Below are 25267 nucleotides of genomic sequence, written 5' to 3' on the forward strand. Positions count from 1 at the left end.
TAGTTTTGGTAATATAGTGAATATATATATATATCCAGAGAAAGGGAGTGCTTATATATAACATACCTTCTGCCCTGGTGATCATTCTATCAGTGCTTCCTGCCACTATGTCTATTAAGTTACGGTTAATTTACAGCTTGGAATAAATAAAACAGTAATAAGATTGATTCTGGTTAAGACCTCAGGGAGAAGGAATGCAAAGCCTCTCAGATGAATGCAGCCTTCCTAGGTTACGTAATGCCATAACTCCAATAGAAATCACTTATTTTTAGTTTTGTCACATTTATGTTGCTGGTAAGTATAACTCATACTTCTGTGCATTAGATTGTTTGTGAAATACAGTTTCAACTACATAAATAATATAACTCATACTTCTGTGCATGTAGTAGATTGTTTGTGAAATACAGTTTCAACTACATAAATAATATAACTCATACTTCTGTGCATGTAGTAGATTGTTTGTGAAATACAGTTTCAACTACATAAATAATATAACTCATACTTCTGTGCATGTAGTAGATTGTTTGTGAAATACAGTTTCAACTACATAAATAATATAACTCATACTTCTGTGCATGTAGTAGATTGTTTGTGAAATACAGTTTCAACTACATAAATAATATAACTCATACTTCTGTGCATTAGATTGTTTGTGAAATACAGTTTCAACTACATAAATAATATAACTCATACTTCTGTGCATGTAGTAGATTGTTTGTGAAATACAGTTTCAACTACATAAATAATATAACTCATACTTCTGTGCATGTAGTAGATTGTTTGTGAAATACAGTTTCAACTACATAAATAAATTAATTGAATGCTACTAGTCAGTCGAGCATACGTCAACAGTTGAACATTCTTTTTTTAGAAGTTGTTGTTGTTTTGAATTAAGCACAAAGCTACACAATGGACTATCTGTGCTCTACCCACCACGGGTATCGAAACCCGGTTGTTAGCGTTGTAAGTCCGCAGACATACCGCTGAGCCATTGGGGGGCCAGCTTAAGTGTCTCAATGCAAACTTCCTACATATTTGCCTGCAAATCGTTTGTCCGATCCATCTGAGTATTTTCTATTATATCGAATTAAAATTTGAATTGTTATTCAAGATGGCAAGTTCCATATTACCCAATTTAAGAGGTCGGGTTTTAAGAATCGCTGTTACACTATTTTTCATGTTAGGCAATTTGTTCACTGAAACAAATAGCTGCGAAAAAATTATGCTAATATTGTTAGCACAAATTTTCAACAAATTTATTATTATATAAATCTGATTGCGATGCATTCTTGCTTAATTCAGTTTTACTGTTATGACCTAGGCGGAAAAGTGATTCCAAATTTGCCACTAAACCGCTGGAATCCCACCACATTGTAGCATTTATTTTTCAACCAAATATGTGATAAACACTTTCCATTCTGAGATGACAACCTCACTATGTACATCTCTGAATGTTTTAAATAAAACGATTACTTCTATTACCGCAGACCAGGTGGTTAGGGCGCTCGACTCATAATCTGAGAGTCGCAGATTCGAATCCTCGTTGAACCAAACAAGCTCGCTCTTTCAGTCGTGAGGATGTTATAATGTGACATTCAATGACACTATTCGTTGGTAAAAAGGTAGCCCAAGAGTTGGTGATGGGTGGTGATGACTAGCTAGCTGCATTCCCTCTGGTCTAACACTACTAAATTCGGGACGGCAAGCGCAGATAGCCCCCGTGTAGCTTTGCGCGAAATTCAAAACAAACCAAACCAACCAAGCCATAAACAAGAACCACCAGAGTATCATAATTAACGTAATTACTATAAAAGTGATTTTACGTTTCCATGAAAAGAATATATAACGTTAATTTACATATTGTATTATTAAAAACAGTTATTTATTAAATTACTATATCCAATCAATATGGTATGTCTTTCGGTGAGACAGCGATACGTCTTCGGGTTTGCAATGTTAAAATCGGGAATTCGATTCCGCTCAGTGGTAACAGCATATAGCCCTAAGTGGTTTTACTGTAAAAAAAAACATACACAAATACGTAATATGGCATGCTTATGAATTTTCGGTTTAATTCTAGATAATTAATCATCTTGGAAGATAAATAACTTTCGATTTTAATAAACTAAAGCAGTGTATAATTAGCGATAATTTCTTCGGCATCGCAGTGTTATAGAAAATGTATGCCCTATAAATCCCAATAACGTCTAAAGAGTTTTCGTCGTTCAAAAAATTCAGGTTAGACATAAATACAGACATGAAGCTATCATTGCTAATTAATCTTAATAAAAATGAAATTCGCAAAAATATCCATAAAATTTTAAAATATCAAATTATTTCAGTATTCTTACTGATCGTGGAGAATGTTGAAAGCAAAGTTTAGTGAAACTTGTTAGATTTAACACATAAAGAGAACTAAAATGTATGGATAAAGTCGTTTTAAATTTCAGCAATAACTGTTACGGTCCTACTGACCTAAACGAACCATCTCTAAGAAATATAATTTCGCCAATGAAATATTTGGGATGTTATTAAAAAATCGAAGAGATACTTGATTTTTTAAAATGGTTTCGCTGCCACTTGCCGACTTTTAAACTGGCACTGATAGGTTTATCGCCGTCAATGCTGAAATCAATTTGAGAAAATTAGATGTAATAAATTCTTCCGAAAGTGTGGGTAGAGCTTTTTAGTATTCTTGAACCAAGGTAAAGTAGGTTTTGTTGATGCCTACAACGCAGTAATTAGTGTGGCCCTGTGGTCCCCCGGTGGGACAGCGGTAACTCTACTTATCTACAACGCTAAAATTCGGGGTTCGATTCCCCGCGGTGGACACGGCAGATAACCCATGCAAAGAAGTTGGTCCCGTGAACGCTTTTAAGAAAAGTGAATTGGCTGGTGCATTTTACTCTATGATATTACTTGCCATTTTGAATTTAGACCTATAAATCAAAGAGAAAGATTAACATCCTAACGCCCCTCATAAATTACCATTTCATAACCAGATCCAACAAAAACACAATTATATCAAGTTCAGCTTCTGGGATTAAAAATGCAAGAACGGCAGTGGCAGAAGCTTCGTATCAAATATAGAAAAGCTTTAATTAGCAGACCAAGGCTTAGCGTAATCAAACTAATACTAATGGTCAATGAGTATAGAATAACAAGGACAGACAACTGAGTTTTAAGTACCGCAGAAGCCAGTAGGGTGTAATTTATGACCTTTGATCATGGTTATCCGCCCGAGACTAGTGGAACATATGTCTTGTAGAATCAAGATTTCCAACTTAATTGAGTTTTATGGTTCCTATACTGTCGGCCGTGCTTAAGGCCTACTTTCTCTGGTAACCGGAAGAAAGGTAATTGGCAGAGGAACACGTTTCGTTCGGGACGAATTAGCAAGCTGGCTGTGATTTAGTTCTGCGGGTTATGTGTGGCACAACGTGTCTTTTTTTGCTGACCCGTCCCGAGTTGAGTTGAAATATTAACTCGTCGTAATTCTCTCGGGATAATCAAATTATATGAGTCAGCATGGCATAAAGAGCTGTGAACACGTTCGGTATTGACCAATTATTGCGGCTGACATGCCAAAAAAGTGACAAAGGATCTCGACATTAACACATTAGTAGACACCTACCGGCGAAAGGAGAATGTGTCATACAATACACAAGGTGACGAAACGAAAGCGGTAAAGATTTTCTGTAACTGATCAGAATTTCTATGTGATTCAGTCAAGTCCAGATTGAAATGGAAATCTTAAGGAATTCTGTTAACATCGGGAAAGGAGACAAATACATGTTTATATTGTAGTTTATTTGTTTTTTTTTTGCTATTAGTTATTGATTTAAATAACGACGTATAAAAATATGTAGGTAGTATATAGAACTTTAAAACTGTTTGTTTGTTTTGAATCTCGTGCAAATCTACACGAGGGCTATCTGCGCTAGCCGTCCTTAATTTAGCAATCTGAGACTAGAGGGAAGGCAGCTAGCCATCACCACCCACCGCCAACTCTTGGGCCACTCTTTTACCAAGGAATAGTGGGATTGACCGTCACATTATAACGGCCCCACGGCTGAAAAGGCGAGTATGTTTGGTGTGATGAGGATTCGAACCCGCGACCCTTGGATTACGAGTCGAGTGTCTTAACTACCTGGCCACACCGAGCCTAGTTTAATACTGAAATACATATTTGAATAGTTACAAAAGTGCTTTGAGTGTGTACGTTTTTGAACATTGTAATTTGTAGTTTATGTACTGAAACAGTGGTTCACAAACTCTTAGTCTGAGACTCCCTTGATGGGAATAAAAACGTTTGAACCTCTCCACCCCTACCCAATCTATAATTTTAGCACAGTGATTGAAAAACAGTGTAGTTAAAACAGTAACATCTTGTTTCGACACCCTATATCATTTAATTAATTCAACGTGATTTTAACGACCTCTTTATTTAGAATTAAAATTAATTCGGCATCTCTGTTTTTCGAACATTTTGTTTGGCGACCACCCAGAAAAAGCTTCACCCCCCATATGAGGGAGTGGGGCTGCGACTCCTACTTTGGTAAATATTGTACATCACAATTTGTGTTTCTTTTAAAGAGAGGTGACGGTATATTAAATCGACTGTTGTTAATATTCTTTAAATAAGAGTGCCCAAGCCCTACTGAAAGCTTACTTTGGGAGGGTCGGGGGGCTGCGGCTCCTACTTTGGTAAATATTGTTGATAAAAATTTGCCACATAAAACAAGCATAATGTATGTTTCTTTATACGTTATTATGGTAACTATGTTAATATTTTCTTTAAAACATATTTAGTAATGCCCCCAATGAATAATAACACTTTTCTCAGCCTTACGGATAAGGCGGGGCAGACGTGACCAGGATAAGTCAGATCTATGTAGTTCGTGGATTAACCAACTTCATGGAGCTAAGGTTTGATTTGGGTTATAAAACATTGTTATAACGCCCTATTTTTCTTTAAAAATAAACAACAGTAAACTGTGGTCGACATATTAACATTACAGCGCTTGGTCATGTTGCGTAGCTCGTACGTACAGCGTCTTATAAATAGTTTTACACTTTACACACTCGCCATAGGTGTTCGCAGAAATTTTTACGTGGAGGGGCAAAGTTTTTCCTGGGAAGAAGTGGGAAGCAGTGTGAAGTTGTGAATTGGATAAAAAAAAGTGATATACATAGGCTGAATGAATAAAGAAAGAATTATGTTTCTCATTTTCCAGGAGGGGGCAAGTGACTCCTTCTCACCCCTACCTCCTGCTGACGTTCATGATACTCGTTTGTTTTATCTTAATTTTAAAAAGATATAAAGTGGCACTGGGGAAGAGCAAATGACCCCTTGTTTCCCTCCTCCCCATTGTGGATGCTCATGATACCCGTTTGTTTTATGTTAGTTTTAAAAAAATATAATATGGTATTTCAGGTATATGAAGTATCTGTATCCTTACGAGTGTGAAAAAGAAAAACTCTCGGTACCAGAGGAGCTTCAGGCAGCTATTGACGGCAACAGGCGCGAGGGAAGACGATCAAGTTATTCCCAGTATGCCGACATGGTGGGTACGACCCGTAATTCTCCCCATCATCATTATCATCAACACCGAAGTCCTGCTCATCATCATTCAACACCACTCAGCCTGGTCTCCAGACAAGTCAACGGTTACGGTTCCATTCAAGGACTATCGTCAGGTAGGGAATGGGTCCATTCTCTCATATAATTATGTGGGAAATAAACATGTGGTTTTCACGAACGTTATGGTCTTGAAATATTACGTTTTAATTTTATGAACACACATTTTAAACAACCTCGAAACACTTTATGTGCATTCAGTACGTTTAGTTTCCTTGATGGCCCGGCATGGCCAGGTGGTTAAGGCGCTCGACTCGTGATCTGAGAGTCGCGGGTTCGAATCCCTGTCGCACCAAACATGCTCGCCCTTTCAGCCGTGGGGGAGTTATAATGTGACGGTCAATCTCACTATTCGTTGGTAAAAGAGTAGCCCAAGAGTTAGCGGTAGGTGGTAATGACTAGCTGCCTTCCCTCTACTGCTAAATTAGGGACGGCTAGCACAGATAGCCCGCGTGTAGCTTTGCGCGAAATTCAAAAACATACTAGCTGCTGATGCGTCGCTAGGTGCTTAAAAGGTTCAGGGCACTTTCAAATAAAATCGGGGTACTAGCCAGTATCTAGCGACCCACACCCCTATGCTAACAGTTACTAATTCTAAAGATACTATGTACGTAATTTCAAAATTTTCAGAACGTAGTCACTTGCTAGTCATTTTTACGTTCATTGATCAACCAGATAATAATCATGTATGACAAAAATATTTTTCTAAAATGTAAAGTTTAATAATTTAAAGACAAAAAAAAAAGCCAGTAGTTAACTAGAAAAATATTTTATTCTTGTGTTTGGTTTCTGCACGTAAACAATATTTCAGATTGCTTAATATTTCAGTGAGTAATTTGTAATGAAAATATTTTAAAAATTATTATAAAGCACAGTTCTTCCTTCTCAAAAGAAAAATATGAAATTTTAACCAACAGAGTTAAAATAAAACTAAACAGAATAAATGAAAAATGTGTTATGTTCTTCGAGAGTTCAGTATACCACATGCACTGACTGACGTTTCGTGTGGTAACGACACTGTTACAATTGTTAAAAGTGCTCTGGCACAAACGCCCCTGGTAAGCAATACAAAAGTCATCTGGAATTTGTTCTCTACCTGGCAAATTCGCTATATCTCCGATGTATATGCCGCATTTTAGCTATCCAGAGCGTCCCAAAATCGAAAATCGGTGAATAGTCAAAACAAAGATTTCTTATTATTTTGCATCATTATTTTTCTACAAGAGACCTAGTGTCTACCTAGTTTTAACATTAACTACAGTTTTATCATCATTTGATTCAGCAAAATAGTCTTCACAATATTTGACTATTGATTTTATTATTATTATATACAAATCTTATATAAAGGTTTAGAATAAATACCCTTTATAGCCTAATAATCCAGGTATGCTTCTAATAAAAACAAGTAAATATTTAAGTATTAGTAAATAAAAAAGCTATGTAGGGCTTGCTACTGAACTTGAGAAAAAAAACCAAACTAGATAACGATGAAAGTGGACATATCACTTGATAGGCTAACGATCACATAGCAGACTAAACTCTCTTGACTTTACATGGTTTGGTTTGTTTTGAGTTTCGCGCAAAGCTACATGAGGACTATCTGCGCTAGCCGTCCCTAATTTTGCAGTGTAAGACTAGAGGGAAGGCAGCCAGTTCTTACAATTATCCATATTTATTTGACATGAAATCATACAGACCTATTAATGAAGTTTTGATAAATATATTTCATTTTTTTGTAAATTACATTTAATTAAGTTAAAGTCGTAAATATATTGAATGAATTATACTTTAGACGGTAAAGCAAACATTGACCATTGCAATTTCCTTAAAGGAAATATACATTTTGAGCAATTCTAATTTGAAGTGTTGTTCATTAGAACGGTAAAACAATCTCTGTTTTCTGCGCACATTTGAGTACCTGTTCTATTTTCCTTTGTATAACCAGTTCTCTAATTAACTACAATTCTACAAGGGTATTCCCCACTAGTTATAAAAGATAGGGGGCTACAACACTTGCGTGTTTTTCAGATATTCACACAAAGCTACTTGAAGGCTATCTCGCTATTCATCACTAATTTTAACTGGTGGATTAGATGGAAAGCAGTTGGTCAACAGCACCCACGCCAACACTTAAGCTACTCTTGTTTGGTTTGTTTTGAATTTCGTTGAAAGGTACACGAAGACTATCTGCGCTAGCCGTCCCTAATTTAGCAGTGTAAGACTAGAGGGAAGGTAACTAATCACCACCACTCATCGCCTAGTCTCGGACTACTCTTTTGCCAACGAATAGTGCAATTTACTGTCTCATTATAACGTACAACGTCATATTTCCAGTCAAGCGCACCCAACCACCTAGCCATGTCGGACCAAGCTACTCTTGTTTGACAGAATAGTGGAATTTAATGTTTCATAACGCATCAAACACCCAAAGTGAAGAGCACGAGTTTCTGTTTTTGGGCTATGGGGCATGAACCATGGATCCACAATATAGCACGCTAACCGTTGGACCACGTTCGGCCTTACCTCACATTAAAGTCAAGCTCGAAATTTTCACTGTTGACCAAAGTAATAATCGCACTCCATTCAACTCAAACTCATTTTATAAAACAAAACACCCTAACACTAATTATAACAAAATTAAAATGTAAAACGTTCGCTCTATATATTAATTTATTTTAGAGAATTCGTATACAGTATTCAAGAACCAAACAAAACTTTAAGACGTTAAATTAAATAAGAACATTTATTAAAATATGTATTAATATATATTTATTATACAATTATTCTTTATTGGCGTTACGTTTGTTTCAAAATTTGGTGCAAAACTTTCCAAATATAGCCGTCTTCTAGTTTTGAGCTTCCCAGTGACATAGCGGTATATCTGGGGACTCACACCGCTAGAAACCAGGTTTTGATATCCGTGGAAGGCAGAGCACATATAGCTAGCTCATTGTGTAGCTTTGTGCTTCATTCTAAACAAACAAACAAAATTCTAGTTTTGAACTCAGTATAAAAGAGAGCAGTTAACAGTATCCATCGCTGACGTGGGCCACTCTCATATCGCTGACGTGGGCTACCTTTGTCTCATTAAATAGTTGGATTTAACCTTTACTTTTATAACACAACCATAGCCCCAACGTCTAGCGAAATCTAAATCTACGTATTTAACTGATCTCGCTGACCAACCGTTACACTGAGGCACTTAAATTAATATATAATCTTGCATGCATTATAGCATGACATGTAAAGGTTTGTATTTAGGGTTCATTAATTTATTGCAATCATTACAATTCAGGTGAAGGTTGTTGTTTTGTTGCTTTTACAAATAAACACTTTTCCAATATATTAGGTAATTAAACTATATATTAATGATATTTCTGGATATACTTTGATATTCAAAACAAACCAAAATAAAAAAGTTTACTGTCCCGCGGTAAGTGGTAAGTTTACCCACTTGTAACACTAAAATCCGGGTTTCGATTCTCCGCGGTGGACAAAGCAGACAGTTCAGTGTGGGTTTATGGTAAACAAATTGTATAAACTGTTCTCGTTATTTGTTTATTTTCTTCTACAGGTAACCCTAGTGGCGGATAGATTTATTTTGACATAAATATCAGGGCTAAAATAATCTAATAAATGCATGTAATGGATCACTGATATTATGTTGTTGGTATGTGATTAAGTCTTATTTATTGGAATACCATATTTACACAGGTATTTTCATTCATTCGAATTAAATGACATTCTCTTGTTATCGTATTTATAGTATTATCAGTAACGTAGCTGTATGAAACATAAATTTTATATTGCCTTGATATTGCATTTCATTCCTTTTTTCTTCACATACTATGGAGCTAACCAAATAATTATTTTGGCAGTACTGATGTTTAAACTCAACCACCTATGTAACTTAGAATATGACACTTTGAGCCAATCATCAGTTACATCAATGTTTATTATTCCCAGGTTACGCTAGATGAGTGTCGCCTCTTCCCATTTATAAGTTTATATTATCGCAAAGTCTTACACCACAGGGAATCGAATTCAGTATTTTAGCGTAGTAACCTTATAAAATTACCTCTGACATTGGAAGGGACTCATCTATATTGTGAAAAACAGCTTTGTGTTAGTAATTACGGTGAGTAAAATAATAAAGAATGATCCAAGATAATCCTTATCCTGTACCATGATTTAATAAATACCCTACTGGACCCTACTGGATACAAGATTGTAAAGTTTGGAATTTATGTTCCATTTATGTAGTGGATTACGTTACATGAGGGGTCAGTACACTGAAGAATATTTTAACAAGGAAACCAAAATTATAACACGTTAAAAAAAGCAACAAGTTACTTAAACTTCGCTGAGTCTGTCATCATTAGACGTTCGCAAACTTTCAGACATTTTACAAGAAATACCGCTTTTAATGCCAGAAAACTAGACCGTTAAACAGGTTTACAGCCAATAGAATACGAAATTGAAGGTTACAAAAAAAAGCTGTACCAGCTGTATTAAATTAACAGGTTAAAACCTGACTTCTTATAAATCCAACATAGAAATTTGTGTAAAAATAAAGAAAGGCGTGGTCGCAGTTTCGTTGGAAAAAAGAATACGATCACAATTAGGTTGAAACAAGTATTTTTTTTTCAACGGTTTAAGACCAACTGAAAAATTTCAAGTACCTTTTGACGCTTTAGTATTCTGATGGTTCAAAGCACATTTTGTGTAGGCAGTTGTTTCTGAATCTGGTTAAACGTAACTGGTTGATTATAAAATATCGTACCTGTTTAAAAAAGTGTGAGACAAAAAATTACATAAATTTGTTGTTGATTTGAATTTCGTGCAAAGCTACACGAGGGCTATCTGCGCTAGCCGTCCCTAACTTAGCAGTGTAAGACTAGAGGGAAGGCAGCTAGTCATCACCACCCACCGCCAACTCTTGGGCTACTCTTTTAAACGGCGTTTTGCAATCTCTAAATTTTTACTTGTAGAATTTGATATAAAATTTAAATTACCATAGTATAGAATAACAGTTTTTTTACATCATGAAGGTTTCGAACACCTGGTTTTAGATTACCAAGGCTTAGAATATCAGTTTTTAGTTTACCAGTAATTAGAATGCTAGGTTTTCTATAGCTTGGAAAACGAAAAGAGGGAGTTTAGATGACCATTTTGTGGAGTGTGTTTTTCTAATAGCAAAACCACAACGACCTATATGCTGTGTTTACCGAGGGGAATCGAACCCCAAATTTTATCGTTGTAAATCCGAAGACTTACTGTTGCCCCAGTGGGGAGCCTGTTATGTGGAAAGCGAGGAATGTCTTTCAAAAGCTATCCTATGCATTATGTTAAGTAAATGGGTAACTCGAGGGACATCAAGAAATTAAAATGTTCACTGAAAGTTCACAACAAACTTTCACAATAATGTGTTTTATCGTATGATGTACGTTCTTTACGAAAAAAGAAACGCGTATTTTTCTTAGATCAAAATATCAAAAGGAAACATTGAATAATGGCGATTTTTTTTTGCAGAACTCCTTTTGTTTTGAGTACACAACGCTGGTTGAAAGTGAGTGGACAACTGATTCAGTCTTTGCCCTCTCATCCCACTAATTAAGTCACATCAGTTTCTTTTCTATTGTGATCATAGAGTACGTTAACGTTTGAATGAAAATTACTTGCAATATAAATTAAACTAAGCGCTGTATTATTAAAGGCAGGACACGATATTTCACATTAAATATATCCTTTGTATAGTCACTTAACTAAATTTTCATCCTGGAAATAATTTTGTAACACTGCTCTATTTGCTATTGAACCACTCACTTATTCGTTATGATAGAAATAAGAAACCTCGCACCAGTTCTCTATTCACTGACAATGTTTCCTATATTTGTTCTTTGCTCCACTTATCGTAATTGGCTTGAACTAGTTTAAGGTTTTATAATCCTGTATGATTTAAAATAACATAACTGTATTATATATATATATATATATGCGAGAAAAATTTGATCAAACGATTATGGTATCTATACTTTTTGAAACGTTTGAAATACAGCAGCTGTTTTATTACATTGCTTGTTATCTTTATGACCATAGATCCAATAAAACTTCCTAAATGAACGCCCAAAGAAACTCACTCATCTTGAATTACATATCAGACGGGGGAAATCACACCCGGTATATAGCAATTTGTCACGATATTACGCACACTACCCTGAACAAAGCGATACGAAGCTGGCCATCTTTGCTGTGATATGTGTCATTTTTTCGTTTAATGTAAGACCACCGAGCGTGAAGCACAGAAGGGTAGGCACCTTACGAATGGCGAATGTTTTTGTTAATATTTTGCAGTTCTCTGACGTCTATCTTTCCCAGTGTTGAAATGGTGTATAATTTGGTAGACCCGCTAAGACTCTGGATGCAAGCTAAAGCCTCACGCTTTTTACAATGAAGTCACTTAAAGATTTCTAGCGCCATCTGATATTAGGATCTCAATAAAACTGTTTAATGTAGCGTGAAGACAAAAATAAATAGCACTTTCGACTTGAAACATCAGCTGTTTTGATCATCAACTCTGAAAAATCTGTTGATTTTGGCCGGAAACTACCAATTTCACGCTATAGCAATGTGTGCCGAGATTTCTGCCCTCGTGGCATTCGCTGTTCAAACAAAATCAAGTTGTTTACAAAATATCGTATGATTTACGCCATTAAAGGTCCTATACGAAATAATGTATATCCATGCATTCACCACAGATAATTTCGAAACTAAACTAATGGTTGTTTTATGTAATACGTAGGTGTCTATTTATAAAGGACAAGGTTAGCCGTTCTGGCAAGAGGGTATCAAATTAGAAATTGGCTATTCAAGGGCAACTTCAAAATTTTTTAATGGGTAGCAATATTACCTTACTGAATAAGAAGGAAATAATTAATGCTGGTTGGTTTTGACATGGTTTGGCTTTATAATTGATAGAAATTTGATATACAACCCAAATCCCGCAGAAAACGGGATTTCCCTTAGAGTGTTGTCAATCCTGCCAATATTGAAACTCGTTAATAAAGGAAAAATACACCCCTATCTGGAAAAGGTAATCTCAAATGAAGATGCTTTGTTAAGAGCAGTTTGCATGAGAAAATTCCTTTTTAACACCAGAAAGAGACAATTGCGATTTCCAAGATGTTATGAGGAAAGAAAAAATTGAATATTTGGTCGTAACTGGAAAAATTGAAGGAAAGCAAGACCGTGGAAAACAGAAGTTGACTTACATCAAGTGTCTATATAAATGGATAAATGTATCGACATTGAAAGTTATTTGTGGAAGAGCATATTCACCAACATCCTGTTTGGATATGGTTTCTAGAGAGGAATATCTATGGAAGACCATAGTTACTAACGTCCTGTTTTGTTGTGGTATCTAAAGAGAGAGGAAGAGAGATCTGTGGAAGACCATGGTAACCAACATCATGTTTGGATATGGTATCTAAAGAGAGAGGAAGAGAGATCCGTGGAAGATCATGGTTATCAACATCATGTTTGGATATGGTATCTAAAGAGAGAGGAAGAGAGATCCGTGGAAGACCATGGTAACCAACATCATGTTTGGATATAGCATCTAAAGAGAGAGGAAGAAAGATCCGTGGAAGACCATGGTCACCAACATCATGTTTGGATATGGTATCTAAAGAGAGAGGAAGAAAGATCCGTGGAAGACCATGGTTATCAACATCATGTTTGGATATGGCATCTAAAGAGAGAGGAAGAGAGATCTGTGGAAAACCATGGTTATCAACATCATGTTTGGACATATTATCGGAAGAGAGAGGAAGAGAGATCTGTGGAAGACCATGGTTACCAACATCATGTTTTGATATGGAGAGATTATTAAGAATAAAAAGGGAACGATTGATCAAAGAAATTTATTTAAAATTACTTCATTTCACTCTTTATATTACTTAATAAGAGCCTGGTGTTCTGCTTCATTTCACTCTTTATATTACTTAGTAAGAGCCTGGTGTTCTGTTGACCGAGCATCTAATCGAAACTTTAATAAAACCATCCAGCGAATAGTTAAATTTCATTTAACACCCGGCTGTCTGTGGGAAATAGTTTGAACTTAATTCATTTATTTTCGATTCATATATATATTAGTTATAACTTAAAAAAAAAGCCGAAACAAAAATATAAATTAGGCTGAAAATACTGCTGTAATTGAAAAGATCCCAGGATGTAAGCTATAATGTAGGATTATAAAATTACCATAGGTTTTGGAGGTGATTCAAGAAGTAGGACCCACATTGCGGTGGGGATACACCATCTATCAAGTTAACTTCCGTTTATCAGTCTCACATAAGAAATCAAAGAGTAGCAATAGATATAGAAATAAAAATTAGGAGATCGAGATGTACTTGCTTAAGCCCACAACGTCCCGTATCTATATCACCCTTCACTGCCCGTATCTATATCACCCTTCACTGCCCTCAGATAGTTGTGAGAAGGTGACTGCTCTCCCAAGCAAAGAAGGAAACATTAATTGGAATAAAAATAAGAATAAGAAAATAAGGTATTACCATTTGGGGGTAAGTAAGTTGAAACTTACTTCTTGAAGTTAGCAATCCAGCCCCCATTATGGTAGAAAGGCACTAATTGACAGCACAGCAAACGAACTATACTGGCATGAAACGTCCCATCCAATTGTCCATTTTATAATCCCACATTATAATTTGTATTCTGGAATCTTTTCAGTTAGTGCAGGGTTTTTGTTTATTTTTGTTTCGGCTTGTTTTTTTATATTATAACTAATGTCGTTAGTCACCCCCCTTCCTGCTAGTACAGCGGTATATCCACGGATTTACAACGCTCAAATCAGGGGTTTAATTCCCCTCAGCAGGCTCAGCAGATAGCCTGATGTGGCTTTGCTATAAGAAAATATACATATACACTCTCGTTAGTCAAAGGTTATGATTTGCTGTTTTTAACGCAGTCCTTCCTTGTGATTTTGCTTATTTAACTTCGTTAAAATGTCATTATTTTCACTAATATATACATATTAGTATGTGTCCTATCAATATATATAAATGTGTTTGTATTACATGTTTTGTTGTAAATTATTTAAAATCTTTTTGGGATAAGATGATAAGCTTTGTAACTTTTCTGGCTTCTGCTTGTTAAATAACTGAATATTTCTTTCTCTTACATAAAAAGGAAACTTTACCTTTCGAAAGCTGTATCGAGTTATCAGGTTTCCTTAATATATTTTTCTGTCCTAAATGTGCTTTTTGAGTATGAGAGAATGATATCGAATGCGTTTCGGAAGTTATAACATTGGAGAACTTTTAGCTGGAAGCCTAACAGTAATAATTAGTTTATTAGTAAAATAAATAAATCCCATTAAATACAATTTAGTGTTTCTGTATTTTTTATAGGGGATGATTCATACATTTTTTAATCTCGGAAGTTAACCACCAGAGGAGTTTTTAACAAATACAACGTTCGCGAAGAACACAACGGTGCACTTGTTTACGACCCCATGTTTTTAATAGTTGAGACTTAACATTGTTATTCGCTGGATCGAGAGTACCTACGGTCGTGACCACCATTACGGTAGTAGATTTTAAAAACACCTGAAAGGTAATATCTACAAATGAAGGCATGGTTGTATAAAACCAACGTATAAAATATATCAGCTGTATACGTGTGTAGTTTCACATGAAAGTTGTGTTAAGTGAAATTTGTGGAATCAATTTCAACAATAACGTATGAATCTCTGCACCTCCTGTCTGCCCGATGACTCTCGTCCAGTCTTCGCGGCACCGACTGACCACAGGACCACAGTATAAACAGGGCAATAAATCTCCATTATATGTTGTATTCTCTGTAATTACACACGATGCCGTATAGCCGCTTCCCTCTTCTATATAATAGCGAGTTTGAATATTCCAATCCACGAGAGCTTGTGTCCGTTTTCTGAAGACTATAGCTACAGCAGTCGTAATATTATATGTATTTAGCATTAGTATTTAATTGCTGAAATCCAAACACAATCAACTTATTCATTGATTATAAAAACTTCAATTTAACCACTAAAGCAAGTTTTCTGGTGTTTGTGGAGTCACACATTTTCAATTCTAACGTTAATCTTTTTTTTATATAGTTTTCATTTAATTGAAAGTGAGGCAGGATGAAAGTTTTGTTTGCCCTTTTTTAACTCACCCTTAATTGAATTTTTCGGGTAACGCTAATCTTTTTTTAGCCATGTAGTAGCTACCCAAAGTTTATTAGTTGCTACTAATACATACGTACACATAAATTATGTACGATGTTTAAATTTATTTTTAATGTAGTTACTTGAAGCAAAAGCGACTTCCTTGGAAAAAAATTACAACTTTATCATTACTTACAGGTTTTCATTTAGGCTTTACGTACACAACCTTAGCAGTGGTTAATGGGTTTGCATTTAGAAGTTGTTTAAACCCGGCATGGCCAGGTAGGTTAAGGCGTTCGACTCGTAATCTGAGGGTCGCGGGTTCGAATTCCGGTCGCACCAAACATGCTCGCCCTATCAGCCGTGGGGTCGTTATAATGTCACGGTCAGTCCCACTATTCGTTGGTAAAAGAGTAGCCCAAGAGTTGGCAGTGGGTAACGATGACTAGCTACCTTCCTTCTAGTCTTACTCTGCTAAATTAGGGACGGCTAGCACAGATAGCTCTGGAGCAGCTTTGCGCGAAGTTCATAAAAATAAATAAATAAATTTAGCCTTTTAACATGTAACTTCATGCATTCTTTTCGTAGCTGTTTCTCTGGAAGAGTATATTTTCTTAAAATTATTAAGATAACTTAATATATAATATACAAAATTACAAGGAAAATACTTTACTTCAGGTTTCTGAAGTGGCGTAGAATTTGGAAAAAGTGAAAATAAGAAATTTAATGCTTGTATTTAAGTATTTCTTATGCTTATCAGAAGGAAGCCCAGAAATGTATTAATTGATAATTACAAAATGAACAATTTTACCTTAAAACGAGAAATATAGAAAATAAAGAACTTTGTGATATGAAATATAAACAGTAAAATAAATGATGAATAGTTTTAATGGATGAACCACACAAAAAATTAATTCAAAGAATATTAAATTCGACTACCTCCGTATTTTGAAACAAAAAAGGTTAGGTTTAGGACACTAAGAAATTTCCTTTTCGTGAGTGTTTAAGCTGTTCTTAAACCGATATCTGTGAAATTTTGTAATGATACAATTAACTACATTAGAAACACTCTATTCACAACACAGATAACGTTTTTTTTCAGATGAAGCAGCGACATCTATCAACCATTTAGTTAACAATTTATAACAAACATTTACTAGAAAATGCTTTTAGTTTGATCGTTCCAGATACCGCTTTATGCACACACCTTTATATAATTAGTCTCGTATCTTTGTTAATTGTTTAATTTTCATTTATCAATAATGGAAAAACTAGGCCTCTTATGTGAAATTAGACTTTTATACTGTTATATTTTCTTCGAAAGTACCATGAACCTAAGTATTGTTGTTTTTTCGGTTACTCAAGAGTTAGCGTTTCTTCTAAAATGTTCTCATTTTTGTAAGAGTCATGAAGCTGGTATATTCTGTGTATACTTTGTTATTAAATCGTATAATATATTATATCACATTGCATGACCTGCTTTAAAATGCTTACTTGTGACATGATTAGATACGCACTTATTAACTTGGTGCTATATAAACATTTTAACTACAGAACTTGGGGACAGCCTCCAACTCTTATATTCCAATCTGCAAATCACAATAAGAATTTTTTTACTTCATGCACGAGTGAAACCTGATTGACGATTTAGGCTCATGAACTCTGCGCAAACTTCATTACATTGATTAATAATTTCATAATAATTGTCGTAAATCTTTAATTAGTAATTATTTGGTTGATCCTTTCTACCAACAGTAGAAGAGGACAGCACAAAGATTCCATCCACTTCTGCTAGATTAGCGTTTCCTCAACAAGAAGCGTTGAATCTAGAGGTTCCAAGAGTGTCTTCACCGTCCACGAGGACAATAGATACTGCTTCTCGTAATACAGTAGAAGTGCCTGAAGCTCCCCCTGCCAAACGATTACTAAGAGAAGAAGAGCGACACTTGAATCATGGAACGTTACCCAGCACCCATCTGAAGATTACCAGTAGAGGTAACTATACAAATACTTTAAAGATAAACTTTATTCTTGTGGTATGTTAAGGATGTAGCTATGAAATTGGTAGTAAGAAGGAGTTTGTAATAAGAAAAGTTGTGTTCTCTCACTGTTTATAACCATTGAGCTCTGTTATACCTGTTTTTAAACTATTATAGCTTAGTTGAGTAAAAATCAGAACAAATTATTTTGATTCTTAAATTCAGGAAAACAGCAATAAGTCACAGATAGTCTAAGGCGATTTTCTAGGTAATTAAGACTAATGGATGTTTTGTGTAGTTTTTTTCACTTTCTAAATATTAAAATTTCTGCAGATATTTATCATTTGTTTATGGGTGTTTGTTTCATTAAACACGACGAAAAAAGAAGAGGTTAGTTTCCTTATTAACTATGAAATATTTGTTTGTTTGTTTTTGAATTTCGCACAAAGCTACTCGAGGGCTATCTACGCTAGCCATCCTTAATTTAGCAGTGTAAGACTAGAGGGAAGGCAGCTAGTCATCACCACCCACCACCTACTCTTAGGCTACTCTTTACCAACGAACAGTGGGATTGATCGTCACATTAGAACTCCCCCGCGGCTGAAAGGGCGAGCATGTTTGGTGCGACCCTCAGATTACGAGTCGAACACCTTAATCCACCTGGCCATGCCGGGCCATACTATGAAACGAACAGGACAATATTTCTTATGTCACGTGACGTCTCATGAACAGTTAACAGCTTACTTGTCTTGTAGTTTTCAATTGAAGATAAAAGAGGAAAACTGATGGAAAATGTATAACAAAATAAATTTATTCAGGTGACAAATACACAGAATATTTACGTTAAAACTAAAGAACAGATATAAGCTTACGTAAGTCTTACTGAATGTGATAATTGTTTGAAATTCTAAGACGTGTCTACATTGTAATGATACCCTGTTTTTTTAAGATAACCTCACGTGTTGCTAATATTGACAATGGTAGAGTTACTGAACGTCTGACAGCTTTTGTTTAGTCCTTAACTTGAATAATGTATGGTTAAGGCAAGAGTTTTCAACTGACGTTAATACTTCAGTGATGTCGAGAAAACCCACTTGTAGAGAAATATATATGCAAAAACGGCTCGTCAGGTTTGTGACGATGACCGAAGAAGGTCGAAACGTTGTTCGCTCTTCTACGTAAAATATTTCTCAACCCAAACGAGCCGTTTTTGCATATATATGACGTTAATACTTAACTGCTCGGCACAAATCAAAATAATTGTATTTGATGACGTATAGAGATTTCTGAACAGATGAAGCAAGGCAAATACTCAATCAACTTGTCCAAGAAAAAATACTTATTGTAGTTGTTAAAACTTAAACAAATCTTATTAGTCCCACAGTGTCTATATATTATTCACTTTATGATGATTAACTTCAATTATTTGTGTTGTTTATAATTTTCTGACAGATGACGGTCGGTCTCATCTGGAAAACTCGATGGTTGTCAGCATGGAGATAAACGGTGTAATGTACCAGGGAGTTTTATTCGCCAACAACCACAGAAGACGGTTGTAATGAAATGGGAGAAGAAAGGAGGGTTGTTGTTATGTTCAATACATGTTGAGTGCCTTGTTTCTTCGTGCTGAAATATAACGTTCAATGGTGTATATACTCCTCGTGTCTCCTAATAAACTTATGAATTCACGTATGGGCACTAGATGGCGATACTAGCAAATCAGTTGACAGTTAATAGGAAGTTCTTTATACCATATTAAAACAAAACTGAGGACATGATAACAGAAAATATAACTCAGTTTGTAGAAAATATAATTGTAACGACTAAGAATTAAAACATACATACGTTTCATAGTGATATTTTTTTTACATTTTATCTGATTAAGTAACAGAGTGTTAAGGAATTTAGATGCATAACGAAAAAAAAATGTTTTGTAGTTCCCACGCTAACAAAACTGTAAAATTGCTACGAAAATTTCTAATTTGGCTTATATCTGTGTGAAGATATGTTAAAAATCTGATATACTGCTAATGCATTCTGTTAATTAAGTTAAAAATAAATATACGGCTAATGTGCATGCTATGAAACGAAATTATAAAATCAACTATGCGAACTAATGTTGGTCTTCTATTATCAAAATAATGATAATAGTATCTCAGAATCTTTAAATCTTTCTCATCTGGCATGATTCTATTGAGTGTAAGGGATAATTAAAACAAAAACAAAAGACAGTATTTCAATAGTTATGAACATAAAGAAGAAGACTAGTGTTTAAATAGTATATTTCGCAAATAGTTTCATCTGATAACGTCGACTAATTTGTATCAATGAACTAAAGCATGCTCGCCAAAGTTTGTAGGTAATTCAAGTGATAAGTGAGTTTTCTTTCATTTTGTTTTGTAAATAATGATTTGTATAATGTTGAACTGTTCGAGCAACTTATAGAAATGTCTACTCTAGTTCTGCAGGAAATGTGATGAGTTACTATACTTACTTGTATTCCATCTCTGTCACGGGGTTGTGTTATTAATGTAGGTAGATTATATCGATCGATCCATCTTCTGCAGTTTGACTTTCTATAGGTGTCACCTTTCTATATTTGACATTGTGCAGACGCTCAGGGACCTTGGTATACTCTCTGCACACGTGTGTACGTCACATTTATTTTTTTGTATACTTTTTCATTACACGTGGGAAACTCAATTCTTAACATTGAAACTAGTGGTTTATTGATAGTTTTAACAAAATCCAAGTTCTTCCTAGGTAATGTTTTGTGACAACGTGCAGTATGTTTTTAATTTGTAGAATACATTTTACAACAAATACTTAACATAAGTTTATATATGCAGAAATAAATATTGTCAATATTTCTTTTTAGTGACGATAAATTTTGTCAGCATGACGCGCTTAGTCCAATTAGTTAGGAAAAGAAACTTATATATGTGTTTTTTACATTACGACTACTTTTAAATTAATTTATAAGAAAGATGTGCCCGTCCCCTTCTAGTGTTTATTCCCCTCGAAATACGATGGTAAGTGTGTATTACAGACAAGCTACAACTCCCTCTGAAGACAACATCCGAATTATAGTAGGTGGCGTTGTAATAGATTATACAATATCGAAGTAAAATAACTACAGGTGCTGATGTGTGTGTTTTTTATAGAAAAACCACATCGGGCTATCTGCTGTATTCATCGAGGGGAATCGAATCCCTGATTTTAGCGTTGTAAATCCGAAGACTTACTGCTGTCCCAGCAGGAGACACAGGTGTTGATAACAGTGAAGATATAACAATACAGATAGTTAAAGTAGACATGTTAACTAGAAGTAATTAAATAGGATTTCATAAATATGTATCGTTATGGATTGCTTCTCGAAGTTGTTGGTGTTCTGTACAATTGTCTAGTTTTAAACGATAGTGGGAGCATTATTTGACATAGATCTTTTTTACTTTGTTTAGAATTTCACGACAGAATTATCTTTGATTTTTTGCTAGGTTGACAGTTTTTTCTTCTCAGAGTTAAACTAAGAAACGTGTTAAAATTTCCAATCAATAGAACGCAATTAACGTCTGATTGCTGTTCTTTTAAAGCGGATAATGCAAGCCGCACTTTAAACATGATTGGTGCTTCTTCACAGGATGTCAACGGGGATTTTTATATCACGTTTATCTTGTATCATGCTAAAAATTCCAATTACAGTCACTCTGCAGTATCTCCTGTTCGGACTTTGTATAGTTACTTTAGTTGTTTGTGTTCACGTATTTTGTGTTGTGTGCCAGTCATATTTTTTTAACTTTTCTCTCTCTTAATTACTGCTAGATACTAAAAGTTAAATCAGATATTACGTATTCATTTCACTTTTTAATCTGTCAGAATATATTTTATTTTAATACAAGTGACTTTGCAAATACATAACATTCTAACGAAGTGCTTATTTAACAGTTTATACACGCTTACTTGTGAAATAGTGTACTAATGTTTTTCCTTGTTTTAGGATTGTAATCACGGAATTGTATTTGAATACATGACTTCACCCAATCAAATAAGTTTACACCGAAACCGTTCATTTACAATTATATTTGGAAACCATCACACGCTATGTAAATATGACGTCTCAGCAGGTTTATTTGTTTTATAAATTTAGCAGAATTACATTAAGATAGAAGTGATGAAATCTAACTATTATTGCATATTCCTCGTAAACTCGTTATAATCAAGTATATTTTCAAACGATGTTTTACGGGCTATGAACCCTTAACAATTCATTAGTTTTAGATGTAATAATTCCACGCGGAGCTCGAACCTTTTTAATTGCGTACCCAAGAGAACAACTTATTTAAATTGATATAAAGTTAGGTTGCACTGTAGAGTGTTTAACATCGCGAAGCAATTAAATCGTTTAAACTTTAACAAGATTCCAGAAAAATCGCGTTTGATTGTAGATATAAGATTGCTGCAAATTTCACTTTTTAAATTAATTAATGCTTAATGTTTAATGCTGAAAAATGACGTCTCTGACACGCTAAGTAAAGTGAATAGAACGCATTCAGTTTGGAAGTGAGTACATTTTTGTTTTGTATTCGCTTTGTGCATAGAATATTAATCTACCTATCAGTGATAACGTTGAGAGACGTTGCGTTGTAGAGGTATGTTTTAGTTGTTTTATATTTAATTAGTTCGGATATGTATATATACATCGGACAGGAAACATTGGAGAGGAATATAACCAGGACATTAAACTTTATTGTAGTAACTTATAATAGCTAGTATGAAGATTGAAAATAACATTTATTTTAACAAACGAAGGGAAATTTTAAACATTCGTGCAAAGAAAACGTTTCAGTTAAATACACATTCTAAAGTTACCTTCCCCAATGTGTAAGGGAAGATTTGATTTTCATAAATCTCATCATGTTTTGTTTAAGGTTTTGCTTTCGTATTAATATAAATACGTTACCCGTAGTCACTACTTACAAAATACACTTCAGTTCGAAAATAGTTTTCACCCTGTGCTTGTGATATATAAACACCCACATGCATAATTATTAGAGAGGGCGCTTTTTACTCTTAGGAAACCGTCCCTGGAGGAGTAGGAGGGTTGAACTGAATATGTGACATTTTCAAATTAAATCTCATGTATTAGAAGCCTTTTTTCTATGTGAATAATTATGAGTAACTGCTGTAAATGAAATTATAAAGGAACTCACGGATCAATCATTGTGGATAATACGAATCTTTCGTTCACACATTCATCACTTTATATGGAATACAGAAAGAAACGGTACTCAACTGGTGATCTAGAAAAAAAATATTTTAGGGTAGGTTTGAAGTTTTGCATGGCCATTTAGTGGAATACATTCAGATGTGTTAGGAAGGTAGAACAAACTAGACTTATAAAAGATGTTTTGCGAATTATATTCTAGATAAATGGTTTGTAGTTTGGTAAGGTTAAAGGAATGAGTGAAAGATAAAAGATACAATGTTTTCGTTCTCTCTCTTTCTCCTTTTTTCTCTCTCTGTTTCCGTCCAGGGTATATTTTATTTTTCAGGGCCTAATTGTTTGCAGACTTGTGTAACGTCCATATTTTGTTTGTTTGTGTATTTAACATGGAAGTTTACAATGCAGATTAGTTTCAGTGAATAAAAGAAAAATAAAAAAAATAATGTTCTCATTCATTTTATTTGAATTGTGTCTATTATTAGAGACCACACTTCATAATAAACGACTTCATTAGACAAATGTTTTTGTCCTTCCATCGTCTGAATTTGATCGGAGTTCAACTCAAGAGTGTGCATCACGTTTGTCTACCACGTGCAGATTTTTTTAAAAAATCAAGTACTTAATGGGCTATCTGCGTTGTGCCCACCATAGAGTTCGAACACTACTACGTGTTTGTTTTCAATATTTAATGTTATGTGTCATTTTGTGTACGTGTTGGGGGAAAATATTAATGTAAATTAAGTCTGGAATGTTCGGTATTATCCTCAAATTTCTTTTAGTAAATCTGACAATGACATTTTGTGCTTCCGCTAATTCACGTTTTCTCTAAAAGTAAATAAATCCGCTTTCATGAGTCCGACCACAGTGGCTCAGCGATAAGTTTGAAGGCTTGTAACGATAAATTCCAGATTTTAATACCCGTGATGGGAACAACACAGAAAGCTAATTATGTACCTTTGAATATAACAAGAAACACTTTCATAACTTGAATAATACAATGGCCGTTTTAACGCGTTTGGGAGTTTTAATTATTAATAACCTAATTTAAATTTAATAAGGACATACTCATTATAACCTAACTTTTTTTTAAACTTCGAATAATGTTGAGAATTCACAAGTAGGTTATATAATTTCAGGGCGTAATACGTTACGATGATACTTTCCTATGTATACCAGAAGAACAACATATCAAAATGTTATTAGGCCTTGATGTGGAATAAAGTAGTTGTTTAGAATATTTTAAGATAAATATTGAAATAATTAATTTATGTTGTGACCATCGTTACAACATGGAGTAGCCAGGCTAACTGTGATGTCCATGTATACAAAGAGTTATATTTACACTGACTTGGACTGGCCCCTTGCTGTAGGTTAGAATGTTCTTTGACATAACTCGCGAAAGTGATAGACGAGTGACACAAATTACACGGTCCGATATTCATAGATTGTTTTTTTTTTATGAATTTCACGCAAAGCTACTCGAGGGCTATCGGCGCTAGCCGACCCTAATTTAGCAGTGTAAGACTAGAGGGAAGGCAGCTAGTCATCACCACCCACCGCCAACAGTTGAACTACCCTTTTACCAAAAAATAGTGAGTTTCATTATAACGCCCCCACGGCTGAAAGGACGAGCACGTTTGGTGGGATGGGAATTCGAACTCGCGAACCTCAGATTATCAGAGCGGACAAAATACATTTAAAAGGGTACATGACCTTTCGAAATTTAAATTGCTGTTTGTTATTAAACCCAAAGTTACACAAAGAATTGTCTGTGTTCTTCGCACAACGGGTATCGAAATTCGGTTTCTAGCAATATAAGTCCGCAAGACACACTGGGGGTGATATTCAGAGAACAATGTAACTTGTAAACGATGTTTTTAACGGGTTAGTAATACAAGTAATACAAGTAATACAAGTATTTCCTTGAAACTAAACGTTTTCTTTACTTTAAAAGTTGTTTGTAAAATATATCTTGATTAAATTTACAGTTCAACTTTCTTAATAAAAACCAGATCAGTTGATGCGCATTATTCATGAAGTCTGGTTATACCAATTGTAATTTCATTATGATCCTTCACGCTTGATTCGTTTATAAAATGATTACAAATAGCCAATTCTTATACATATTTTACTTCCTATTTTCTCTCTAAATAGCCGACGAAGGTAGCTTTGTCTTATTTTTGTCGCACCAAACATGCTCGCCTTTTCAGCCGTGG

The 25267-nt window shown here is 34.7% G+C and overlaps 1 protein-coding gene across 3 annotated transcripts in view; it reads left to right on the forward strand.

The window, feature by feature from the left end:
* The window catches only part of LOC143237034 (protein dead ringer homolog), an 87745-nt gene extending 68063 nt beyond the window's left edge, over window positions 1–19682 (forward strand). For 2 of the 3 annotated variants that reach the window (XM_076475870.1, XM_076475868.1), the window contains exons 4-6: window positions 5438–5700; window positions 17604–17843; window positions 19280–19682. In XM_076475870.1, the coding sequence (XP_076331985.1) occupies window positions 5438–5700; window positions 17604–17843; window positions 19280–19386 (610 nt within the window). In that variant the 3' untranslated portion in view covers window positions 19387–19682. The remainder of the gene's footprint in view (window positions 1–5437; window positions 5701–17603; window positions 17844–19279) is intronic. The other variant, XM_076475869.1, reaches the window with a different exon arrangement.
* Window positions 19683–25267: the final 5585 nt, after the last annotated feature.

This window comes from Tachypleus tridentatus, chromosome 13 (assembly GCF_004210375.1).
Source record: "Tachypleus tridentatus isolate NWPU-2018 chromosome 13, ASM421037v1, whole genome shotgun sequence".
Lineage (NCBI taxonomy): Eukaryota > Metazoa > Arthropoda > Merostomata > Xiphosura > Limulidae > Tachypleus > Tachypleus tridentatus.